Source organism: Rattus rattus, chromosome 8 (assembly GCF_011064425.1).
Source record: "Rattus rattus isolate New Zealand chromosome 8, Rrattus_CSIRO_v1, whole genome shotgun sequence".
NCBI classification, from domain to species: Eukaryota; Metazoa; Chordata; class Mammalia; order Rodentia; family Muridae; genus Rattus; species Rattus rattus.
In genome coordinates this window covers 26612228-26638310 of record NC_046161.1, presented here as the reverse complement: position 1 = coordinate 26638310, position 26083 = coordinate 26612228, and the positions used below count along the sequence as shown (strand labels likewise).

The 26083-nt window shown below is 49.5% G+C and overlaps 1 protein-coding gene across 1 annotated transcript; it reads left to right on the top strand.

Moving 5' to 3' along the window:
• The first annotated feature begins 201 nt into the window (after window positions 1–201).
• On the top strand, window positions 202–24624 carry Adamts15 (ADAM metallopeptidase with thrombospondin type 1 motif 15). Its single transcript, XM_032910017.1, has 8 exons — window positions 202–1602; window positions 12284–12416; window positions 12845–13012; window positions 13242–13525; window positions 17624–17801; window positions 18889–19070; window positions 19168–19343; window positions 20949–24624. The coding sequence occupies exons 1-8, from the start codon at window positions 646–648 to the stop codon at window positions 21721–21723; spliced, it is 2853 nt and encodes a 950-aa protein (XP_032765908.1). The 5' UTR covers window positions 202–645; the 3' UTR covers window positions 21724–24624.
• The last annotated feature ends 1459 nt before the right edge of the window (window positions 24625–26083 follow it).

Genomic DNA, 26083 nt, shown 5'->3' with positions numbered 1-26083 from the left:
AAGGCTAAGACTCAGGGAGTTCACAGATGTCCACAAGGCAGTAGTAACTGATGCATCTCTTCACTGGGGTACCTAGCGCAAAAAACCGTGAGTAGGTTCCAGCGTTCGTTTCTTAGGTCAGCCCACGCCTCCTGCCTCAGCATAACGCCACTCCCTCCCCTCCAAGTGGCTCTTGCTCAGGAGGCGGGACCGAGTTCTCCAGTGGCCCCTGGAGGCTCCAGGCTGCGAGCTCTGGGAGGCTGGGAGGGGAGTTAGGGGAGGGGCGCTGACTGGGCAGTCCAAAGAGGAGGGGGCCTTTAATAGGCTCGCCCAGCGCCTAGTTTGCTGCACCGCGAACCGCTACGGTTCGCAGAGCAGCCCGCCACCTCGCGTCACTTCTCCACGGCAAATTTTCGCCTGTGCACTTGACAGCGATCCTACTAAAGCTCCCAGAGCGCGTTTTGCTTAGGGAGGAACAGGTAGGAGGCGCGGGCTGCCCTGTGCACGCTCGCTGTTCTGGGAGGAGTCTCCGGGACTTGGTTGGCTGTCCTTTCTGGGAACTGCCCATTGTCCCGGGCGTTGGTGTGTGGGCTACAAGGGACAGTGCTTGCCGTGGGAGCCGGGCTAAGTCTCATCCCAGAGCGCGTCTGTGCGCGGCCCGGCGCCATGCTTCTACTGGGCATCTCAATCCTGGCTCTCGCCTGGCGACCTGCTGGCAGCTCCGAGCCAGAGTGGGAGGTGGTCGTTCCAATCCGACGGGACCCGGACATCAATGGCCGCCACTACTACAGGAGGGGTACGGAGGACTCCGGGGATCAGGGTCTCATTTTTCAGATCACAGCTTTTCAGCAGGACTTTTATCTACACCTGACGCCAGATGCCCAGTTCCTGGCTCCCGCCTTTGCTACTGAGTATCTAGGTGTCCCCCTGCAAAGGCTCACTGGCAGCTCTCTAGACCTGCGACGCTGCTTCTATTCCGGGTATGTGAACGCGGAGCCAGACTCCTTTGCTGCTGTGAGCCTATGCGGGGGTCTCCGCGGAGCCTTTGGCTACCAAGGTGCGGAGTATGTCATTAGCCCTCTGCCCAACACCAGCGCGCCTGAGGCGCAGCGTCATAGCCAGGGCGCACACCTTCTCCAGCGCCGGGGTGCTCCCGTAGGGCCTTCCGGAGACCCTACCTCTCGCTGCGGGGTGGCCTCGGGCTGGAACCCCGCCATCCTGAGGGCCTTGGACCCTTATAAACCACGGCGGACGGGCGTGGGGGAAAGCCACAACCGGCGCAGGTCTGGGCGCGCCAAGCGCTTCGTGTCTATACCACGGTACGTGGAGACACTGGTGGTGGCGGACGAGTCCATGGTCAAGTTTCACGGCGCGGATTTGGAACATTATCTGCTGACGCTGCTGGCCACGGCGGCGCGACTCTACCGCCACCCCAGCATCCTCAACCCTATCAACATCGTTGTGGTCAAGGTGTTACTCTTAGGAGATCGTGACACTGGGCCCAAGGTCACAGGCAACGCGGCCCTGACTCTGCGCAACTTCTGTGCCTGGCAGAAAAAGTTGAACAAAGTGAGCGACAAGCACCCCGAGTACTGGGACACAGCCATCCTCTTCACCAGACAGGTGAGTTGATCTGTCACCTCTTTGGGTTCAACCCTATTTTTCTTAGGGTCATTTGAGTTTAGAGCTCCAAAGATCCTTTGTGCCACCCAATGTCCCCTTTAAACTGGTTTCTTTCGAATCCTAGCAATGGAAGTTCTAAATAGAGTCCTCTCCTAGGCTCAGCCGAGCTTCCTCATGTGTTTCTGGGAGGTTGGAGGAGATCCTGCTTTTTTCCGAAGGTGTTGTCCTGATGGGGCCAATCAGCGCCTTCTGGACCAGGCACTGAGGGGCTGGAACCTGGGAAGTTGCCGCCCCTGCGCTGCAGTTTGTCTTCGAGGCCGATAGGAGGCGCTATGAGGATGATGTTGTAGATGGTGGGAATGGGAACTCGTTCCCCTCTCCTCTGTGGGTGGCTAAGTTTTCTCTGACGTCTCCTAGCAGGCTAACGTTTGCTGGATGGAGTACTTACTGGAAGGAGATTCAAGGTCAGTGCCCGCTACATTTCTAGTGGGCAACATGTCATTCTTTCTCTGTCTTGGGTCTGGGAATCCTGGATTGAGATGGAGGGGATCATGGCAATAGTTTGTGAGTGGCTGTGAAAGGCCAGACTTGAGTATACGCTCCACTGCCGCTTTTCCCTACATCCTTTTCTGTTGGGCCTTGTCCATAGGATTCCTAGTGCGCAGTCTCGGAAGGCCACCTGTTTGGAACTGGAGCCATTTCACTTGGAGCTTCACTTAGAATTGAGCTGGGGAAACTGCCTTTCAGTTTTCTCTGATCCTTGTTAGTAGATGGTGACCTGTTCGCCTAGCTGTGTTCTAAGCAGTAGAGCAGGTAAGAGTGCTTACGCTTTAGTCTGAAGACCCTCTGTCAAGGGCAGGACTCCTGCTCAGCCCTTGTGCAAGGTGATGTGAGCCTAGTCGAGAGTATTTGGACAGTCCAGCTGCAGGCTTGGGAAGATGGGACTAGAGACGGATCCAGATGTGGGAAGAGAGCCCTGCCTTCCTAGCGTCTTTAGCAGATCTTCTATCTCAAGAAGCTATTAACCTGTGAACATTTAGATCCCTAAATGTTGACCTAAAAGTTGGGTGCTGTGAAGATCTGGATTCCTGAAATTCTTTAGACACTGGAGAAGAGTCATCCAAATGCCCTGCTTTCTCTGATTTTCGGAGCTGTGATTTGAATCCCTGCAGCATCCTTTTTATTTATTTTTTTATCATCATAACCACGGCATTCTGGCCACCGTACAGGGTTCTTTGTTACCTCCATGGCTCTCATTCTCCTTGTTTCTAAACGGCCACTTAGAGTTGGTCTGGCGCCCACGAGCTGGAGCCGGAGTCTTCCACAGTAACCCATTTGGCACGGCTAGTCCTTTCTTGCGCTGGAACTTCCTCCTTTCCCAGCCTCTTCCCCTCCCACCACCTGGTTTCTCTAGGGAGGTCTTTGGCCCGAGCCTTGCTTCCTTGTGCTCATTCTTCCAACTGAGGTCTGTTACGCGGCCGCAGCCCCAGCCCTAGAAGCCCTGCTTGAGTCACGGGGAAACTGCGGAAGAGGCTTCAGCTTCTGCACCCAGGTTGCTGGGAGAAAAAGCAAAGGCCAAGGACAGGATATCTTAATGAGTAAAGCAGCTGCTGTCCCATCCGCTACCTGAGATGACCCTGTGGAGGTCACTCCCTGGCTCTGGAGTACCAGAGCTCAGTCCAGTTAAGGCTGACTTTTGGAGTCCACCCCGAGAAGAGCCCCCGCTGGGAAAGTAGGCCGCTCCATCAGAAGAGGTGGCCTTTTCTGAAGAAGCAATCAAACAGCATGGCAGCTTCTGTTTCTCAGTGGTGGTCCCCCAGTGGGCCATGTCATCTGAGCATAGTGGGTAAAAGCAGCACGGCCACTTGGGTCAGGAGCGGTGATGTGTGGATGTGAGTGTGAGAAGCTGGGTTTTCTCTTAGGTATTTAGAGGGTAAAGCTAGAGGGTCATCAAGGTTCGAGTGTCAAGCTTGGATAAACAGCTCCTCCCCCACCTCCTCACCAGCGCGGATTTTGGGGCCTGCTGTGCTCTCAGAGTCCTAGGAACATCTCATTCCTGAGGCACAACCCCTCCTCCCCCAAATCTCCCCCGGGGAAGGTACAGTATTGGATGAGAACATGGGCAAACAGCTGTTCTTTCTAGACCAAGACAAATGTGGTCTCCAGGAACCTTAGCTGTCCGGAAGAGAGAATACATTGATCATACAGCAAGTGTTTTGACAATTGGAAGAGTTTCTGTAAGGATTCAGAATAAGCTCGTGGACAAAGAGAGCACATCTGATTTTGCAAAGCAGCCAGCATCCAGGCTCCTAACAGCAGGGTGAGGTCAGCCCAGGAACAGATCGAGCCAGAGTCCTTCTCATTTATGTCTGCGGAGAGTGTGCGACTTCTCTGGCTTCTCCTTGCATGGGGGCTGCAGATGCCAGGTACTTACTGCTGTGACTCCTTAGGCCCTGATTTGCTGAGTTCCCCCCTGTTCTTAGGCCCAGTGCCTCTGCTGCTTCTGTAACCCTTTGTGGTACAAATGGCTTTTGTCCATTCATTCCTTCGTTCTCTTGAGCATCTATGACTTTCAGGTACCATTCTGGCTGGAGCTGCTCATTCTAAGAAGGTGTGGCCCAAGCCCTCGTAGGAACTGTCAGTGTGACCAAGAGCTGTCAATCACAGCATAGTATGTTAAGTGCTTCCCTGTGGGGCTCTCTCTCTCTCTCTCTCTCTCTCTCTCTCTCTCCCTCTCCCTCTCTCTCTCCCTCTCCCTCTCCCTCTCCTCTCCCCTCTCCCTCTCCCTCTCCTCCTGTGCAGAAAGGGTCCTGGCTTATCCCTCTCCCTCTCCCCTCACCCTCCCCCTCTCCTCTCTCTCTCTCTCTCTCTCTCTCTCTCTCTCTCTCTCTCTCTCTCTCTCTCTCTCTCTCATGGAGCACTGGAGGAGGAGCTGTCTGTCTCTGTTATAAATGACCTTCTCTCCAACTGCTTCGCTATTTGTGATGTTCCCTCTTTTGACATGACTTCACTTTCCTTTTTATGACTTGCACTTTACGTCTCCCTCCTGCTTTCACGCATTTTATTTCTCTTTGCTCGGTGTCGTTTCACGGCATTCTCCTTCCCTTCTTCCTCCTTTGGGGATTATCGAGGTGGACTCCACTGTCTTACGGTCTTCATTCACACTCCGAACTTTCCCGTTCACAACCCCGAAGCCTGACATTGATTTTGTGGTATTTGGTTTTGAGCGGTACCATATTTTCTGGGGGAGGAGTGGTGTGTGTGTGTGTGTGTGTGTGTGTGTGTGTGTGTGTGTGTGTGTGACACCTGCATGTGCATGTGCGAATGAATGTATCTGCCCTTGGAGGTCAGACATGTAAGATTCCCCCTAAAACTAGAGTCATAAGTGGTTTTGTGCTGCTTGACTTGGGAGCTGGGAACTGAGCTCAGCTCAGTATGTGCTCTTAACTGTTAAGCCACTTTTCCAGATCCTATGTGTTGGGCACGGAGTGGGATGTTTTCTATATTGTGCAGAGCAGAATCTTTAAGGAAGCAGAGCTTGATGTTTGCTATGAATCAAGTACTTGCAGTGGGTAGTGCATTCAGTGTTCAGATTAACAGCTATGAGTTGTAAAGTGACGATTCGTGTTTTATATCCACCTCCCGACATGGCGAGAAGGAATTGCTATTGCATCAGGCTCTGTTCTGAAGTCAGACTTTGGAAGCTATTAGGAGAGAGGGGCCCTTCTTTACTTGCTCCCTTCCCACCCTCTTCATATTCTTACTTCATATTTTCTTACGACACAGCTCAGGTTGGCTTCAAAGTCCTCATCCTCCTGCCTCATCCTCCTTCCTTTCACCCACTGCTTTTATTAAAAACATTGTTTATTTTATGTGCATTGAATGTTTTGCCACATGTGTGTATGAGCATCACGGGTGCTCTTGGTACCTTCCTGAGTCACAAGAAGGCTTTGGATCCTGTGGAACTGGAGTTCTGGATGGTGTGAGTCACCATGTGGATGCTGGGAACTGAAAGTGCTCTTAACGATTGAGCCATCTCTCCGGGTCCAATCCTTCTTTTTAACACAGGGTTAGTTGACAAAAGCAATCTCTCCTTCCTTAGGTATTGCTCTCTACCTTCCTTTGAACTCCACCATAGTTGTTTTCTTCCCTCCACACCTCAGTATGCTTCCTACTGTGTCTTGATTCCTTGACTTGGACACATGGTCCAATGAAAAGGCCACTGGCTAGGAGTTGAGTAGAGCCAAGTTCGAATCTCAGCACTTGGATTTCCTGTCACTGGAATGTGAGTCTATTTGAACTCCACTTTCCTCATCTTTAGCCGGCATGATACTCCCCTCATGGGGGCTATTTTGAGGATGAGCTGCTCTATCATCTAGCATAGTCATCCAATGGGAGCATTTCTCATTTGTATTACCTCAGCAGTTTCTCTAGCTATGTTTCTCGTTCTTCCACAAGTACATACAGATTCCCTTGCCAAAATGTAAATTTAAGATAGTCTTGATTTAAAGCATTCTATCTCATTGCCCTTGCAATCCTGCTTGCCTGATTAATACCTTTGTATTTGTGTGGGGATTATGGGTGCCAGTACTTGCCAATCCCTTTAAGGCAGGGATCACGTCATATCTTTGTAGCCCCGCACAGGCCCATGTATCTGGTGGTTCATCAAGTGCATGGAGGGTTCAGGGGGAAGTGTGGGCTGCTCGAAGCTATTGAGTACTTGGGTACTTTGCCTCGGCCTGGGGACTATTAATCCAACGTTCAGGCTGTCAGACTTCAGTGTTGATTTCTTCTGGCACTTCTCCTTGGATCTCTGCCGAGAGGCTTTGCCCTAGCGAAAGGTAGGGCCCCTTCAAGGAGCATGTTAATCCACTCTGGAGTCAGAAGACAGGGTGCACAGCCGGGACAGGGTCAGTGTGTCTATGCAGGTGTGAGGCAAGGAGCCAGTCGCTTGTTCAACCAGCATGGCCTATATCATATGCCACTGATAGCCTTTAATCTAACCAGTTCCCTCTCCCTCGGGGTCTCCCTACCTATGCTCACCAGCACTGTCTTGACCTGGTGGTCTAGGGCGGCTGATCATTCCTTCTTTAGTATCTTCTGCATCTTCATCTCGGAATAGTTGTACTCCAGAAGCGATAAGGAATTCCAGCTAGAGCTCAGTCCAGGGGTTGTACTCTCCACCTTTCTGCTCTACTCTACTCAACCAGGGGATCTTTGCAACCCTGGGATAATTACTTACCGAACGTGGGTCTCTTCTGTAAAACAGGGCTTAACAATGGCATCTCTTTCAAAAGGGGGATTCAGTGAGTAGTCCAGGTAGAACTCATGCCGCAGCAGCATCTGGGACCCTGTGGCAGCCCAATAAAGGCTCGCTGTCATCATAGAGGTGACAAGTGCCCTCTCTTGAAGTCCTAGTTTCTAGAGAGGTCCAGCTTTCCTGCAAGGGTTGGCTTCTGTTCTTCCTCAGCGAGGAAATTCCTGTCCTTTGGACTATTCTAGTCTCTTGCGGTAATACCATTTTTCTACATCTGGAAGGATTTACATGAGTGATCACACCACATTTGTTAATAGTGCTAGCCCACCTTCCGGGCTTTGCTCTATACCCCTTTTTAACTTAATTGTATAAGCTCTGAATTGCTAGATTGCACTCCTGGAAAAGCAAATCCATAATTAGAAATCATAAACAAATGGATTTTGCGATGGACCAAAAAATGGTGTTACATGGCATGGCTTAGGGTGGGAAATGAGTCAAGGGCCCTGTTGTTTCTTTCTGTGGGTGATCGTGGTATCCTTCCTAGTTAGATATAATTTGGAGCAAAGAACACTGCTGTGTTGACCCCAGTGTCTAAAGCTATGAATTCAAGATCCTAAGCTTCACTTGACAGCACATGGCCTTAGGTGTGTTACCTTAGCCCATCAGCAAAGTGAGAGGCTGGTTCTGAAGTTCTTTGACCATCCTGGATGCTAGAATACAGCTCCCATGATGCACCCTGGCTCACAAACTTGGTCACATGAGAACACATAGATTATTCCCTGCTAAATTAAAATAAAATAACCGTGTTTGGTTTTTTTTTTTTTTTGTTCCCTTCTCTTCTCCTTTGTACTGCTGGAAAACAGCGTCTCAGTTTGCACATGTGAAACAGAGGAGGTAAGGAAGAGTGTAAGGAGGGCGGTTAGTGGGGAATTTTGGCAACAATTGTGTGTGGAGCAATGTTGGTAAAGAGGGACCTGGCCACCACAGAGTGCCAGCCTTAATTACTTAAAGCACCAATCCTAACGAGGAAAAGTCAGGAAACGAGTATAGGAGGATTAAGTTCTTGGCTAAGATGATCCTTGGATCCTCTGGGAAAAGCAACTGGGACTGTAAGAGAAAATGGCAAATTTCCAGACAGAATGAATTGGGTAGAGACCGGGCTGAAAGGTGCCTTCGTCTTCTGGGAGAAAGAAACAGGACAGACTCTGTATTTTAGAGTTGGTGCCTGAGCTAAGGAGGTTAAAGCAATTCAAGTGGCTCTAAGTTCATTCAAGAAGGGTGGAGACATTCCATGCCATAAATGCCACAGCTGGGCCCTGGGCAAATGCCTGTGGGCGTTCGAAGCTCTGCATCTTAGATTTGTCGTCTGCTTCCTTTACTGGGTGAAGGGGGACAGATTCTCTGCCCTAGCAGCATGCCTTCCCACCTCAAAGATGCTGGTGACCGGCTGGTGACTGGGGGACCTCTGTCCCCTTCTACACCCTTCCCCTCAGGACCTTGCTGGCTTTTCCTTGTTCCTTTTGTTTAATCCATGAAGTCGAGGCTTCTGGACAGAAAGAACAGCTTGCTCCTGGCCAGGAAGGACCTACAATTGCTTGTGTGTAAGAGGGAGGTTCACTCTCTGTAAAGAAAAGATGTCTAGATGCAGAGAACCCCCACCAGCTACAGAGGAGTTAGGATCTCACGTCAGTGCTGGTCCTGCTCTGGTCACTTCTGAGGGGCAGGGTGGGAACAGGCAGTGTAGTGACAGTTGAGGCAGAGGAACCTGTGTTTCCCTGTGAGTTATGAGCTCAGCATGCTCTAGTCGGTACCTTAGTGGGTCCTTATGGTTCTAAAAGTAGGCCGTGCTCTGTGTTTTTGTCGTAACCAACAATGCCAAAAGGCACTAAACATTTAGACTGGAGAAAGAAGGAAAGGCTTAAGCCATCGGATGGTTCAAGTTCTAGTCGAGAACTGGCTCTCCTCCAGGGCAGCAAACAGATATTGAGGGAAGGAGGGATTTGGCCAAAGACATACACCCACTTAGCACGGGGACCCAGTTCTCTAGGCTCCTGTGCCTATGTCTCCCCCCTTCTCTTGCTTGGGACGTGGGTGAGTGTGTGGGTGGTCTGGGAACCACGGAATGTGCTTGTCCTGTAGGCTTTGGGCTTCACTCATAGGGCTAACAACTCCAGGTCACCACCTCCACCAACTGGGATCCTGTGATTTGGTGTTCAGGACACGGTGCTCTGGCCTAACTTTTGTTCCGTTACTATGTGTTTCTCTCAGATCTTCCATTTTTCTCTCCTGTCCCAAGCTTGCCTGTGATATTTTGACAGTGGTTGTTTCTTAGCTTTTTAGAGCTCTGGGGGGGGGCGCTTTCTAGAACATGAGGCCCTTGAAAAAGGAAAGGAAAGGAAGGGAAAGGGAGGGAAGGAAAAGGAAGGGAAAGGAAAGGGAAGGGAAGGAAAAAGAAGGGAAAGGAAGGGAAAGGAAGGGAAGGGAAAGGAAAGGAAAGGAAGGGAAAGGAAGGGAATTTGAAGTCTCTAGCGAAGCTCCTGGAAGTGGAAGAGATACATCACTCACACAGGCAGGAAAGCAAAGGTTGGGCATTCATAGTGCCTGTCACTGACTCTGATCCCTTGGGTTCAGGCTGGTCACCCTCATGATTTTCTTTGGCCAGAAAAACTGTTAACTCATTAGGAGGTGTGACTATCACCTGCCTGTGTGAAGCCGAGTTTGACTGCCCGGGTGGTAAACTTCTGAGTGCTTTGGATTAAACTTTGCTGATTCTGTCTGTACTATGACCCATGCCTTCTGGCCCCAATAACCCTGTTGCTTCCCACTCCCCTCAGGACAGCGCATGTACACACACACATACACACACACACACACACACACAGTCACATACACTCACACAAACACACACATACACATATACACACATACACACACAAGTACACTCATAAAGATAAATACATAGATATACACAGACACATACCCATATCCACACTCAGCACACACACACACAGACACACCCACACACACACATGCACACACACACACACACACACACACTCACACACACACACACACACACACACACACACACACACACACACACACACACACACACACACACACACACAGACAGACAGACATACACAGAGACACATCCACACCCACACTCAGACACAGACAGACAGACAGACAGACACACACACACACACTCAGACACAGACAGACTCACACACAGAGACACCCACACTCACATACACAGAGTCACACACACACACACACACTCAGACACAGACAGACAGACACACACACACACAGTCACATACACACACACACACACACATATACACACATACACACACAAGTACACTCATAAAGATAAATACATAGATATACACAGACACATACCCATAGACACACACACATAGAGACAAACACAAACACATATCCACACTCAGACACACACACACACAGACACACACCCATCCACACTCAGACACACACACACACAGACACACACACACACAACACACACACACACACACACACACCCATCCACACTCAGACACACACAGACACACACCCATCCACACTCAGACACACAGACAGACAGACATACACAGAGACACATACACACCCACACTCAGACACAGACAGACAGACATACACAGAGACACATCCACACCCACACTCAGACACAGACAGACAGACAGACAGACACACACACACACACTCAGACACAGACAGACTCACACACAGAGACACCCACACTCACATACACAGAGTCACACACACACACACACACTCACACACAGACACAGACAGACAGACACACACTCACATACACAGAGTCACATACACACACACTCACACACACACATACACACACAAACACACATATACACACAAATACACTCATAAAGATAAATACATAGATATACACAGACACATAGCCATAGACACAAACACATAGAGACAAACACAAACACATATCCACACTAGGACACACACACACACAGACACACACCCATCCACACTCAGACACACAGGCAGACAGACAGACATACATAGAGACACCCACCCACACACTCAGACACAGACAGACACACACACAGACACACACATTCAGACACAGACAGACAGACACAGACACACACAACAGGGAACAACATTGAGTAGAGTTCTGCATGCGTGTTTACCTTGACCTCCTAGATTTCACAGAAGAATATGACATCTTCTCAAGTATTGCTGAGTCATTGGTGGTGACCTCTAAATCCCCAGGCATACAGACCCTCAGGTCACGAGTCTTCAATGTGATCCGAGGCTCCTGAAGCATCAGCTTCTTGTGTGTGGGAGGGGATAACTAGCCCTTGCTTCAGTGGACTGCAGTGAAGATTAGATAGAGTCATGCATGTGTAACGCATGCATGGTGTCAGCACTTAGTGAACTGTGGCCATGATTAATTATACGCCTTAGTTTCCACTCTTCACAAATAGATAAGACTGTCGTGAGGACCAAATCCCCATATGCTTTAAAGACAATGGCATAAAGAAGAGTTTGTTGATGTGACTGACTTAACATCCAGCTTCTCAGGGAAACAAATTGTGCATGAGTGTTTTATCCCATTTCCAACCTCTTAGTTCTCAAGGTTACCAGATGATCCACGGGCCTATAACACTGAATAAGGTCTTTGAGAAAAAAGACCTTAGCATCCCCTGGAAATAATTCCTAATACAGTGTGCTGCTGGGAGGCCTACCTTCTGCAGCATCAGGCTTCTAGATCCTTCTGCTTAGGTGATGATCTCTAGCTTTTATCCCTTGCAACTCTTGAGCCCATGTTCCCCTGGCTTTGGTAGCTCATTAAACTGTGTGTACACAGTGGCTCAGGTCCACCTCTTTCTGCTTCCTGTCAGCTCAAGGAAGCCAAGTCTCTGGCGGGGGTTAGATCTTTGGCCAGCCAACCTGTGACTGGGAATCTGAACTTAATTCAGAGTTGTCCAAAGAGTCATCACTCTACAAAAATAGAGACTGCGCAGAGTTGCCTGTGGATGGGGAATGTGGTTGCTTTTTACCCCAACGTGCCTCAGGAAGCCATGATCAGAACCTCAGCCTACTGCGGGAGTCACTGTTTTTCTGACCTTCTCTATATAAAGCTGTGGCCCTTGTTGTTTAATTTTGTACCACTTCATTTCCTCCCACAGGACTTCCCTGGGTAGGGTGCACCCTTCTTTGTAGCCACACAGCTTTCTTCTTGGGGCCACCTCCTTTGGCCTGGGTTGATTCCATGAATAATTCCACAAGCCTTTAGCAAGAAAGCTCTGGCTGGCTGGCCACTGCGAATACCCTCAGGATGCCCTTCATTTTCCTCAGGCTCCTTCTGTTACTATGTCTAATTTTAGTCTGGTTTTTTGTCTCCTCCCTTGGCAGGACCTATGCGGGGCTACCACCTGTGACACCTTGGGCATGGCTGATGTGGGCACCATGTGTGATCCCAAGAGAAGCTGCTCTGTCATCGAGGACGATGGCCTTCCATCGGCCTTCACCACTGCCCATGAGCTGGGTAAGGCTGGAGGCAGGGAGGCTTTCCTCCAGGGTTGATCTGGATTTGCGCTGGGTGCTTTGGGGGGAGAGGAAATATTTACCTCTGCTTCCTCCTCTTCAGGAGATGTAGGGAATCCTTTCTTGGGGCCAGAAGCTGCCTTGGTGTGGACTTTCATTCTTGTCTAATTGCTGTAGCCCAGTTGACACTTGGGTACTTGGGGTGGAATATGTCAAAGAGAAGGTGACACACTCCTGTCCTTACCTAGCTCACAGCCTAAGGGAGGAGATGGGAGGGTCTGTAGGACATCTACAAAACAGACTGTGCTGATAGCCAGTTTGAAAACCACGGCAGGGCTTTCTTGCTTCTCCCATTGCCTCTTGCAGCCCCTCCTGCCCATTCTCAGATCTTTGCTCCTCCCTCCTGAATCATTTTGCTTCATCCCACAGGCCATGTGTTCAACATGCCTCATGACAACGTGAAGGTGTGTGAGGAGGTGTTTGGGAAGCTCAGAGCCAACCACATGATGTCTCCGACACTCATCCAGATCGACCGTGCCAACCCCTGGTCAGCCTGCAGTGCTGCCATTATCACCGACTTCCTGGACAGCGGGCACGGTAAGCCAGGTGGCGGAGAGGGGCAGGGCTGAGTGGGAAGGGCTCGGTGGCAATGTTTACTATCCCTTTAGATGTCCTCTGTACCCGAAAGGTGACGAGGAGTTGGGTTCTGCCTCAACACCTATTTTAGTTATCTCTTGCTTCACTTTCTCCCTACCATTTGCATTATAAGCCAGCCAGGCCTCACCTTTTCCAGCTTGTCCCAACTAATGTCCCTCGATCTATGCAGGTGACTGCCTCCTGGACCAGCCCAGCAAGCCCATCACCCTGCCTGAGGACCTGCCAGGCACAAGCTACAGTTTGAGCCAACAGTGCGAGCTGGCCTTTGGGGTGGGCTCTAAGCCCTGCCCATATATGCAGTACTGTACAAAGCTGTGGTGCACCGGCAAGGCCAAGGGGCAGATGGTGTGCCAGACTCGCCACTTCCCCTGGGCAGATGGCACCAGCTGTGGTGAGGGCAAGTTCTGCCTCAAGGGAGCCTGCGTGGAGAGACACAACCCAAACAAGTACCGGGTGAGCTCTTGCGTCAGGGAATGCTGGGAGAGGGATGAGCCTGGGCCTCCATTGCCTTGGTTTGGATGGAAGTTGCTGGTCACATCATGACTGTGCCACGTTCCATTGCAGTGCCTCCATTTTCTGTCTGTGGACTTGTCTCTCTCTCTCTCTTTCTCTCTCTCTCTCTCTCTCTCTCTCTCTCTCTCTCTCATTCCGTCTCTCCCTGTCCTCTCTCTCTCTCTCTCTCTCTCTCTCTCTCTCTCTCTCGTGTGTATATGTGTGGTGTATGCTTACGTGTGACATGTGTGTGTATGAATATGTATGTGATATGCATTCATATATGAGTGTGTGGTGTATTCATGTGTGCGATGTATGCATGTGTGTGCGGGGATGTGTGTGTGTGCGTGCGCGTGCACGTGTGTGTGATTTATGCTTGTGTGTGCCCGTCCAAGTGCATTTGACAGAGATTTATGCCAGATTGTTTTCCTCAACTGCATTTTCACTTTATTTTTTTGAGGCAGGGTCTCTCACTGAATCTAGCACTTTCTAATCAGCCTGTGGGCTGTACCTATCTCTGTTCTGTAGCTCTGAGGTCACAGGCACCTACCACAGCAAACTTTCATGTTGGTGCTGGAGGTCTGGATCTAGGTCCTGTACTTGCATAGCAAACACTTTATCCACTGAACCTCCATGTCACCTCCGGTCCCCTGTTTTCTTTTTGACACTAAGACTGGAGAAACGCTATAGCGGGCCAGGTAATGTCATGAGGCTTTGTATACAAGAGAGGCTTTGGGCAGGACTGGGGATTCTTAGTTCTAAGCCCTGGGCTTTCCTGTGTGGGGAAGAGCTCTGGCATAGAACTAAAGGTCTTAATGTGAGTAGCTCTCACCCAGGCTCTGTCTTCCTTCCATCCCCGGGGGGTGGCTCACACAGACCAGGCTTAGGAGTGAGATGAGGCAAACTAGAGCATGTACTTCAGTGACCTGTCACATCCCGAACTCAGATACACGTGTGCTTCTTTTTTAAGAGGAAGTATAACTGAACAAAAGTTTCCCTCCAGATAAACAAGACTAGCAATTAATCTGGACCCACAGCACTCCACGTCTTCTTTGAATGTGATTCAGAATTTATGTTCTTTAGGCCTTGTGTTAGGGAGGCAAAGGCATCTGTATTTTTCCAGCAGGAGCAGGAAGACCATGCTTGACCCTGGGGATGAGTGCCCCTCCTACCCTTGCCCATGGTTGGGAGAAGACACGGTCAGGTCAGGTGCAAAGTGACAGCATTACAAATGCGTGCTTTTTCAAGTACCGAATCCATCCATGGTCTGGAAATGGCTGTGGTGCAGTGTTATTTTCTCAAAATCCTTTTCTCAAACCTGAGAATATATAGTTAACCAAACCTGCACCTACTTACCAGGCCAATTCCAAGTTTGGGGCTTTAAGAAATATTCATGACAAGAAAACAAAAGGTAACTCGGGTTGCCAGAGAGACCGCAGTCTAGTCCCCTGTTATGGGGGACACTACCTTGATCAGTCAAAGACCAGTGGATTACTCTATAAATGACTGCAACCTTGAGGGACCTCTTCAGCATCCTAGTCCATAACATCTGTCTGTCCTGGTGTCAAATTGTCCCACTATTACCACCCAGTTTTTTGGATTCCAGCAATTCTTCAGTCTGAACCTATAGTCGCTCACATAACTGTCTTTCTGTTTCCTTTCCATGATCCCCCCCACTTCTTGCCTGTCGTGCTGAGAGGCTGCAGTCCATTGTCAAAAATCACCTTTGACCCCCTCCCCATCTGTCTGCGTTATAGCCTCTTAGATTAGTCACCACCTTGGCTCAGTCCAGTTCTCTCTCTGCATGTGTGCCTGCATAGGTGAACGTGGCTGGAGTCAAATGTATATTGTGCTCACTGGTCTCAGTTCAAATAAAAACTCTGGAGACTCAGAAGGGTGGTAACAAGTGTGGAGGGCAGAGGTCAAGCTCGGGTGTCATTCCCTGTGCTCACAGATAGGCCGTGTACCGCTGAGCCGCGTCTCCAGCCCCAAACCACTTCTATGTTTAAATGAATCTTGGCAAGTCCACTTGGACACCTGATAAACATTTTAAACACGGCAGCTATAAAAATGGGTTTCTCACCACATCCCCTAAACCTGCTTTGGCAACTGTACCTTCCACTTGTTTACGCCAAAACCCATTTTCTCATACGCTTAACATCTGATATCTTAGCCATTCCCATTGACCCTGTGTTCAAAATGGACTCAGAACCTCATTTCTCACTGCTTCCTTGCTGTCAAACCGTTCCAGGTCGCATTCCCTCTTGCCTGGAATTTGGCAGTCTTTCTGCATCAGCTCTCCGCGTTTCTGATCTTACAGACTGCCACAAACAGAGCAGCCAGTGGGATCCCTTTAAAAGAGGAGTTAGACTCTGCCACTTTCCTGTTCGCACCCTGCAGGGCCTTTGCACTGAGCTTGGCAGAAGACAGCACAGTCTCTGCTTCCTTGTGCTGTTCCTGCTCGGTCTGCTGTGATGACCCTGGACCCTCCCTGTAGGGCACATCCTTTCTTAGCCAAATTCCTTGCTCCCTCTGCTTGGAATGCTCTTTTCCTAATACCTACCTGGCTCATACCCGTTATTCTTTGAGGCAGGCACGAATCTGGGAACCCAAAAGCCTCTTACACAAAGGCTTCTGTTACCATCACCACCACCTACTTTTAACCCTGGCAGATACATCAGCTACACCAACTCCAGCTCACTTTCTATGTTCCCCCTCGCTGGGCAGTAGCGACTTTTAGAGCAGGGATTTGCTGCACCTCGTGTCAAGTGTAGAGTAGGAAGTCAGCACATATTCAGTGAATGAATGAATGGAAGGCTTGCGGTGAAAGTTTTTGCCCAAATAGATGGAAACATTGTATCAAATAGATTTTTGTCTTAGAAGCTGTAGGTGCAGTGCTGAATCCTGAAGAGAAGTTGAGATAATAAGGTCTGGACGTGGTTCACTGCTGACTTTGGAGAGAGCGTTTTAGTTGGAGGTTACCCTAATGCAGGCTCTGCTAAGGCTCTGTGAGTGACGGGGTTACTGCCAGTCGGTACATCTCAGCTGCTGCTCTGTGCCCAGGTCACAGGTGTTCAGGGCGTGAGAAGCCATTCCACTAGCATCCTACAAAAACACAACGAAGATTGTAAATCTTCTCTCCTCACCTCTTATGAACAAATGGCAACAACTACAAACTCACTGCGTAATTTGTCCCAAAGCTGGACAGTGGCTTGGGGATGCTTCCTTCTCTCTAACACATTCTCTCAGCACAAACGTTACCTAGCAAAGCTAATTATCAAGCCGCTGCTTGAACTTTCTCATAGGCAGCTCCTGACAGAGGTCAACATCAGTTTGGTTTGGTAAAACGTCAGACTATACAACATTTTCACATAGAAGAGTTCCAACACTCATGGCAACATTGGGTATTGGTCTGGCTGGTGGCTGCACCTGACCAAGGTCTGGAGACTACTGTAGTTACACGAACTGCACACAGGAAAAGACTTGGAAATCCGTCATGGAGTCAGGCCAGAGGCACTCATTCAATTGAAATCTGCCATCTAACCTCAGATCTAATTATTTCTGGCCTCATTTCGGGCAGGTGAAGTGTGAGATCTAAGGTGGTTTGGCCATCGGCTAAGCCCACTCCTGTGGGACAGGCAGAGGCAGGTGTGAAACTCGGTTCTCTGGGCTCACAGCCCAAGATGCCGCTTCACAGAACTCATTTGTAACTGGGAACAGTTAGTGTTTGCTGACAAACCAATTTAAGTGTTGGGTGGATCTTGAACATACAGATTGTTTGCTTTTCTTTGTTTCTTCTTCCTTCCTTCCTTCCTTCCTTCCTTCCTTCCTTCCTTCCTTCCTTCCTTCCTTCCTTCCTTCCTTCCTTCCTTCCTTCCTTCCTTCCTTCCTTCCTTCCTCCTCCCCTCCCTCCCTCCCTCCCCTTATCTCATGATACAAGGTGTACTTCATTCTAGTATGGTGGGCCGGGACCGGATAGGCTTTTCCGGGAGCTTCCGTAGGTGAGTGGCTGGGTGTGGCACCTGGGCCTGCCAGAGTGTAACCTGCTCTTCCGCACAGGTGGACGGCTCTTGGGCCAAGTGGGAGCCTTATGGTCCCTGCTCGCGCACCTGCGGTGGGGGCGTGCAGCTGGCCCGGAGGCAGTGCAGCAACCCTACCCCTGCCAACGGCGGGAAGTACTGCGAGGGAGTGAGAGTGAAATACCGATCTTGCAACTTGGAGCCCTGCCCCAGCTCAGGTGAGACACAGGGCGGCGGCAGCCTGGGCGTCTGGGCCGTGTGGCTGGAGGTCATTCTTGGTCACAAATATTGCAGTCAAGATCCTAACTCCAGGAAAGAGCTGGAATGAGAAAAGTGCAGACGCCCCTTGGCATCATTCCGTTAGCCGTTCAACTTCGGCAAAGGTGTTTTCTTTTTGGTGCTTAGACTGGGAGACTGAGTGGAGGGCTAGGCCTTTAGAAGTCTTCATAGTTTTTGCATTACTTTTTTTTTTTTTTTTAACTTGCCTATCTTTTAAGCAGGAATTCAGAGTCCATGAACTTGGTGGGGAAATTTTACATTTTAATTTTCAATGACCCTTCCATCTAAAACTTAGTTTCCCCCTCGAATTATAGATTTAGCTTTTTTTTTTTTGAAACAGGGTTTCACTGTGTATCCCTGACTGGCCTTGAACTCATAAAGATCTGCCTACTCAGCTCAGTGCTTTTAATCTTTTCATCCGAAGCCACTTAGGCAACAAAGACAATGGAAGTAGAAATGTTTGTGACTTTGACATCAGTTGAAACTATGAATATTGTTTTAATACGGTACTTCAATTGTTGAAGAATTCTCAAAAATGCCACTATGCTCCTCCTTACGTCAAAATCACAGAAATTATTTGCATGGTTATTGAATATTGTTTTTTTTAATGCATTACAAAGAATACATCTATCAGAAGTATGTTTCAAAGTATCTCAATAGTTGTTTAATCAATGTAACTTTTGTTAATGATGTCATTTCTGTAAGGCGTTTAGCAGTGTGACAAGGAGAGACTTAATAGGTTGCTGAACAGTTTCATCATCCAAAAAACTGTTTAAGACACCTGTTAGAGAGGGAATTTGAGACTAGATTACTGGAGAAGGTGACACATTGCTTATGGGATGTCTTATTGTATACGGTATCTTTTGGTTCCAGGCTGTTTTAATCTTAGGAGGTGAGGGACGACTACCACACTGTCACAGAGGCAGTGGGGCTTTGAGAGCTTGGCACCTTTGAGAGGGACGTTGTCTTTTGTACTTAACTTGGCTCCTCTTTTCAGCTGTCTTTATGTGTTTCCTCCCTGTCCAGCCTCTGGCAAGAGCTTCCGGGAAGAGCAGTGTGAGGCTTTCAATGGCTACAACCACAGTACCAACAGGCTCACTTTAGCCGTGGCATGGGTACCCAAGTACTCCGGCGTGTCACCACGTGACAAGTGTAAGCTCATCTGCCGAGCCAATGGTACCGGCTACTTCTATGTGCTAGCACCTAAGGTAAGTGTGCAGTGACAGGAGACTGGTCAGAGTCTGACCCTCAGAGCAGCATCTCACTGAGCTGCCTCTCTCCCCTTCTGTTTTGGGGATGCTGCAGGTGGTGGATGGTACGCTGTGTACTCCCGACTCCACCTCCGTCTGTGTCCAAGGCAAGTGCATCAAGGCTGGCTGTGATGGGAACCTGGGCTCCAAGAAGAAATTTGACAAATGTGGCGTGTGTGGTGGAGACAATAAGAGCTGCAAGAGGGTGACAGGGCTCTTCACCAAGCCTATGTAAGTTCTGAGCCCCGAAGGGTACAGGCAAGGGGAATGGGTGGCCATGATGGAAGTAGAATTACTCGTAGGCATTGAAAGCTTGGGTTAGAGTGGAGTGAATGTAAGAATGGGCATATTATTACTGTTGGCCACTCATGCTCTTTATGGGAGGATAATCCATCCATGTGTTTATGCATCCATCCATCCATCCATCCAGCCAGCCAGCCAGCAAACAAAGATGAATACCAAGATGACCAAATAAAGACACTCCTCAACGGGAAATGAGATTCAGAGAGATGAGAATGCTGTTAGCATCTGTCTAGCATTCTTGAGCTGCACTGTGCTGGCTAGTTTTATGCTAACATGACTCAGGTTAGGGGTATCAGAGAGGAGAGAGCCTCAGCTAAATGAATACCCCCATAAGATCAGGTGGTAGTCGAGCCTGTAGGGCATTTTCTTAATTAGCAATTGATGGGGGAGGGCCCATGGTTGTCCTGGGTTCTATGAAAGCAGGCTGAGCAAACCAGTCAGCAGCCTCCCTCCACAGCCTCTGAATCAGCTCCTGCCTCCAGGTTCCTGTCCTGCTTCAGTTCCTGTCCTGACTTTCTTGGGTCCAAATCTTTCTGGAGTAGGACTGTCCCCTCTGGATATGACATCCTCTATTGAGCCCCCGGGGGGGGGGGATGCACAGGGAGGTTCCCCTGATCCTTTTCTCAGAGCTCAGTTGTAGATGCAAGTTTGTTTGTTTTTTTTGAAGCTGCTGTTCTGAAGGATGTGCAGAGGGCTGGATACATGAAGAGTTAGAGGAACTTGATGGAACCATAACTCCCTGTGTAGATGAGGATGCAGCAACCCGTAGCAACTAGCTGACTTACTTAAAGGGAATTGGTATCTGAGTCAAGACCCCTGACCCTGACTCTAAGGTCATTACTCGAATGCATCCAAATAACCAACCTTGGGCTTGAGCACTGTATACTTAAATCCTTTTGGTCCTCGTCCGATGGAACTGATGCCTCTCGAGTTCTCTGTGTCAGGTGCTACTCACTGTGATTTATGTTCTCTGGGCTCCTTTATGCCCCCTGCCCCCAACAGTTTTGTGGTCTGTGGCTCTAGCTGGGTCCTCTCACATCAATTGCTAATTAAGAAAATGCCCTACAGACTTGCCTACCGCCTGATCTTATGGGGGTATTTATTCAGTTGAGGCTCTCTCCTTTCTGACACCTCTAACTTGAGTCCTGTTGACATAAAAGTAACCAGTGCTGTGTAGTTTTATGTAGCTCCAGAATTTTAGTGAGCGAGAGAATAGACTTAGAGATGCTGGGACTATTCTGAGACCAACAGTGAGGCGAGGGGAAGTGGTAGCCTCAAACATGTTTTTCTATATTTTGGATTCACCCAAAAAGACAAATTTACAAGAAGACGACAAGACCAGAAGGTCCTACAGCCTAGTCGTTCAGCCTACCTCAGGCCCAGCTTTCAGCTTTCTGTCTCCTTGACCCTGGGCTGGTGTTGGTTAATGAGCTTTGTGCTATGCTGCCCCAACCCCACAATCAGTTATTACTTTGAAGGAGATGGAGGGCATTAGTTCGGGCACCTGTATAATGTACAATCTCGTTCCTCCAGGCACGGCTACAATTTTGTAGTGGCCATCCCTGCAGGCGCCTCCAGCATTGACATCCGCCAGCGTGGTTACAAGGGGCTCATTGGGGATGACAACTACCTGGCCCTGAAGAACAGCCAAGGCAAATACCTGCTCAATGGGCACTTTGTGGTTTCTGCTGTAGAGAGGGACCTGGTGGTAAAGGGCAGTGTGCTACGCTATAGTGGCACCGGCACTGCGGTGGAGAGCCTGCAGGCTTCTCGACCCATCCTGGAGCCACTAACTGTGGAGGTCCTGTCCGTGGGGAAGATGACACCGCCCCGTGTACGTTATTCCTTCTATCTGCCCAAAGAGCCTCGGGAGGACAAATCCTCTCGCCCCAAGGACCCTCGGGGTCCCCCAGTGTTGCGCAACAGTGTTCTCAGCCTTTCCAACCAAGTAGAGCAGCCGGACAACAGGCCTCCTGCGCGCTGGGTGGCAGGCAACTGGGGGCCTTGCTCGGTGAGCTGTGGCAGTGGCCTACAGAAGCGAGCAGTGGACTGCCGGGACTCCCCAGGGCAGCAAGGAGTCTCTGCTTGTGATGTAGACCATCGGCCAGTGGAGAAGCGAGCCTGTGGTGAACCCTGCCCAACCTGGGAGCTTGGCAACTGGTCGCCCTGTTCTAAGAGCTGTGGCCGTGGATTTAAGAGGCGTCCGCTCAAGTGTGTGGGCCATGGAGGCAGGCTGCTGGCTCGGGACCAGTGTGAGCTACGCCGCAAGCCCCAGGAATTAGACTTCTGTGTCTTGAGACCCTGCTGAGGGGTACTGTTTCTTCTACTCCTTTATTCTTCACCCGCTGCTGTGCTGGTGCTGTGGTCAGCTGGAGCAGAGGACAGCGGCCAGTGGTCTGTGTCACAGTGTCACTCACATCCAGAATGAGGACCATGGGTCTGGGCGAGAGGTTCCTTCCTCCTTGGACTCGGCAGGGGGAAGCTAACTAATGCACAGTCTACCTCATGCCCTGCTCCTCGGGCCCAGTTGTGGGGAGAGGCTTCAACAGATGGGTGCTGGGCAGAAGGTGCTGAAGGCCAGCTTCCAAGGAACCTGGAAGTTGGGTGCCTTCCAGGCAGAACTTCAGGGACCTTGGCCCCCATAATGGAGGTCACAGGCTGCTGGAAGAGCCATGGCCTGCAGCTTGGCACCCTCAGGTGATCCCAGGAGCTCTGAGCAGTCCCTGAACAAGGCAGGGGTCTGGTGGTGATTTCCACCTTCTTTGTTTTTTGACTGATGTGGACCTAACAGTAAAACTGTTCAGGGGTTACTAGAAGCCAAAGGGACAATGAGATTGGGTTCATTTGGGCGCAACTTCCCTGTTTGCTCATCTTCTGTCTTGATCCTCCTTGGAAGATCAGCACTTTGTAATCTGGATGGCCAGGGCGTTAGACCAGCTGGGGAAGCCTCAATGTGGCCCCTGATGCTTTGAAGGCAGCCGGAGAAACTACAGGGACCATTTTTTGGTCAAGAGAGAGCAACTATGTCAAACAGATACTTGTCACGTCAAAGGGGAAATGATTTGGTGGCTGAAGCAAGGAACAAAAAAGCTTAGAGGGTTCTTCTCTCAGCAGGGTTAGAGGGAGGAGGTGTCGAGCTGTGGGATCTGACCTTGAAGAATGTCATCCTGGGATAGCGAAAAGGAGTTCTGACACTTTTGTCATCTAGCGAGGAACATGTAAGAGAGGCTGATGATGCCCTAGTGACCTTCCAAAGTGACCAGAGCCCTGTACCCACTGAGGGGGAGTGGTGGTGCCTGGGAGTGTGAGGTGCTGAGCATCCATGTGCTGGCAGGTCAGCCTTCCGCTCGGGCGGCTCCTGCTGTCTCCTGTGGGCATGCTACATTACATCTCCCAGCCTTCATCTCTCTGGTAGGTAAACGGGGTTCAGTGTTTGCTACCTCAGATCACGCTCTCTAGGACAGAAGAAACCTGGTGCTTCTACCAGTCTCAGTTGGATGTGCCCAACCATAAAGATGAATTTGTGTGTGGCTTTCCTGCTTCCCACAGCCTGGCTATCATCTGGGGCCCTAAATACGAAGACAAGAGTCAGGTAGAGTGTCTTTTTCCCTCAGGTTCCTTGGGATCGGGTCTTAGGAAACGCTACGAGTCAATACCCTGACCTTGAGACACTCGGAAGCCACCAGTTGGGTCTACTGGAGACCCATCTGTCATCCTTGTAGACATGACAGTGAAATAGAAATCCAGGCATTCCTTATAGCAGGGTATTTTTTTTTTGAAGACCTGGAAGCTCCAGTGTATATAGGGCATCTTCAAAGAATCAGCAGTGCATCCAGGACCTCAGTGGAGGGTTAGATGGAGACGAGACCAAAACCCTTGTCTTCACGTGGAGGATAGCAGTCTTTGTCAATCCTTTTACATATTCCCAGGGAGTCAAAATCCACACACCAGCCAGTGGGCCTGTTTAGCCCCTAGAGCAGTAGTTCTCAACCTCTTAATGTTGCAACCTTTAATACAGTTCCTCATGTAATGGTGACCCCCCAACCATAAAAGTATTTTCATTGTTACTTCATAACTCATTTTGCTACTGTTATGAATCTTAACGCAAATTTCTGTGTTTTCCGATGGTCTTGGTCAACCCCTGTGAAAAAGTTGATTGTCCTCCAAAGGGGCTGCATGACCCACAGGTTGAGAACTGCTACTCTAGACTGTTATTCTAACCCTGCTCTGTCTCTGGGCTGGAGACCTAGGACAGAGCTCCTACAGTGGGTGAAGGGCATGTGACCCTTTGAGGCTGGGCTGTGAAGGACAGCGTTGGGGTGGGTGGAGGTGGGGTGGGAGGAATGAGTACTTCAAAGCTGTAGAGACAAAAGGTCCCCAAGGCCTGAGGCTAAAGGGGAGCCTTGCTAGCTGGGGAGAGCATGGTGCCCAGTGCTTGGTGCACTCTGTCCCTGTGAGGAGAGGTAGTGCTGGGCTGGGTAGAAGAGGTAGAGGTACAGGCAGGTGGGCAGTGAGGTGCCCTCACCAAGGTGACTGGCCTCTAACAGAGTAGCATTGCTGTCAGCTGTTTTACAAGTCATTTCAAGGAGGGTTGGCCACTCTTGTTCCTGACACATGCCAGGTGTCCACACTCTTTTTCTGTCACAATAGTTTTAATTTTTTTTTATTTTTTAAACTTCTTCTTTTTAAGAGAAGTATGACGAAGACAGCTTTGTAAGTTTGTCTTGCCTTTGTACATCTTCTGTCAACCCCTTGCTGAGCAGAGATGGGGCGAGGGCACAGGTTTCTAATGATGGAATAAAAAGTCAAAGTGATGTCTCACAACTATGGGGGAGGACGTTCTGGGGGGCTCCAGGAACGTCTTCATTGGGGGACCAGTAAGACTTTGGGTTAGGGATCCCCTAGTCTCTTCTGCCTATTGTGTGCACTGATTGGAGGATTTAGATCCAAATGCCCTCCTTTTATGGACCTTGTCATGTTGGGGAGGGGGCTGAAAGGAGCCCAGTTTGGAAGTCAGCTCCTGGAGACTCTAGACACCAATGCTAGAGGCTCTTCCCCTATGGGTTAACTACTTTTGCATTTTGTGTACTGCAGAAGGATGAGAGGGTCTGGGGACTGGCTGAGCGTGTATACTGTGTATACATGGGAGCTGGCTGCTGAGGTGACAGCAACCTACTCCTAATAAAGTTGGATGTCTTTAAAACTTGCATCTCGTGTCTGACGCTGTATCTCATCCCTGGGCACATTCTTCATGCTGTGGTGGGCTGACGGAGACAATAGTGTCAATGCGTGAAATCTCAGATGATCAGGAGGTAGAGCCTAGGCCACAAAGGCGAAGGGGCACTGTCATGAGAATCTGCAGTAAGTGTGAAGAAAGCCAACCAATGCTAAGAAAGAGACCCTGGTCCCAATGTCTGTGAGTAGTGGACAGAATAACTAGTCATGAATTTTGCAGAAGAGGAGTACAAGTCCAGATTGGGGGCTTAGAGAGGACTTCTTGGTCTGTATTTGCTGAGGGGGGTGAGCCATGAGGACAGGTCAGCATAGTTCACTATACAGGACTTTCAGTTGCTCACTTTAGGAGAAACCTTGTTTCCTAAAGAAAAGATTGATTGTCTTGGGAGATTATCTACCTTTTTCTAGTTCCATGTTGGTTTGACAACTTCAGCATATATGCAGGCCTGGGATAGGTCTCAAATGACAACAAACAAACAAACAAACAACACCCCCAAACATTCAGAAACCTGAGTTGGCCCAGAATCTGGGGTGCTGTCTTAGAATTTCATCATACATATAGATGGTGTGATGGCTATTCCTGGTCATCAACTTGACTACATCTGGAATGAACTATGATCCAGAAATGGAGGGCACACCTCTGATCTAGCTCTTGAGGCTGGAAGACACAGACAGACTTCTGACTCGGATCTTGACCTGGAATGATACATGCTCTTGATCCAGATCTTGAGGCAAAAAGCTTAGGCCCAGTGAAGGTAATACATGGCTTTAGTCCCAGGAGACTGAGACAAGCAGATCTGAGTTCAAGGCCAGCGAGGGACAAAGCAAGTTGAAAATCCAGGAATGGTGGTATATACCTTTAATCTGGGTCATCTCTTCGACTGGAGGCCTAAACAGGGACGATGGAAGAAGGAAGGCTCACTCTTCTTTGCCTGCTTGCACTTACTTGCAATCACATCTGTTAGAACCTATCTCTTTAGGATTCCAGCTTACACAGAAGACCAGCTGAAACAACCAGCCTCATGGGACTGAGCAACTACTAGACTTTTGGATTTCCCATTCACAGCTGCCCATTGTTGGGGTAGTTGGACTATAGACTGTAAGTCATTGCAATAAATTTCCTTAATATACAGAGGCATTCCTTAAGTTCTGCGACTCTAGAGAACCCTGAATAATAAAGATAGCTTTGTCTTTTTGACTTTCTGGCTGAGCAAGGCCAGGGGGACTAATTTCTTCATGAGCTGAACAGCCCCTTCAGGTTTGCTGATGAGAAGGACAGACAAGAGCTTTGCACAAAGCTTCAGCCCTTAGGGGTTCCGGGAAAGGGCAGAAGAGCCTACAAGACTCTATGGGCTACCAGGGGCCTGGAAAGGCCATTGAGAGGTTTGGGTCAATGCCTAAGCCTAATTGATTCCTGTAATAACTTCATACTG

Bases quoted from the DNA above. Each gene is read 5' to 3' on its own strand.
- Adamts15 (XM_032910017.1), top strand. From the start codon at position 646: ATGCTTCTACTGGGCATCTCAATCCTGGCTCTCGCCTGGCGACCTGCT. The intron at 1,603-12,283 runs GTGAGTTGATCT...CTCCCTTGGCAG, and splicing joins CCATCCTCTTCACCAGACAG to GACCTATGCGGGGCTACCAC. The intron at 19,071-19,167 runs GTAAGTGTGCAG...GGGATGCTGCAG, and splicing joins TCTATGTGCTAGCACCTAAG to GTGGTGGATGGTACGCTGTG.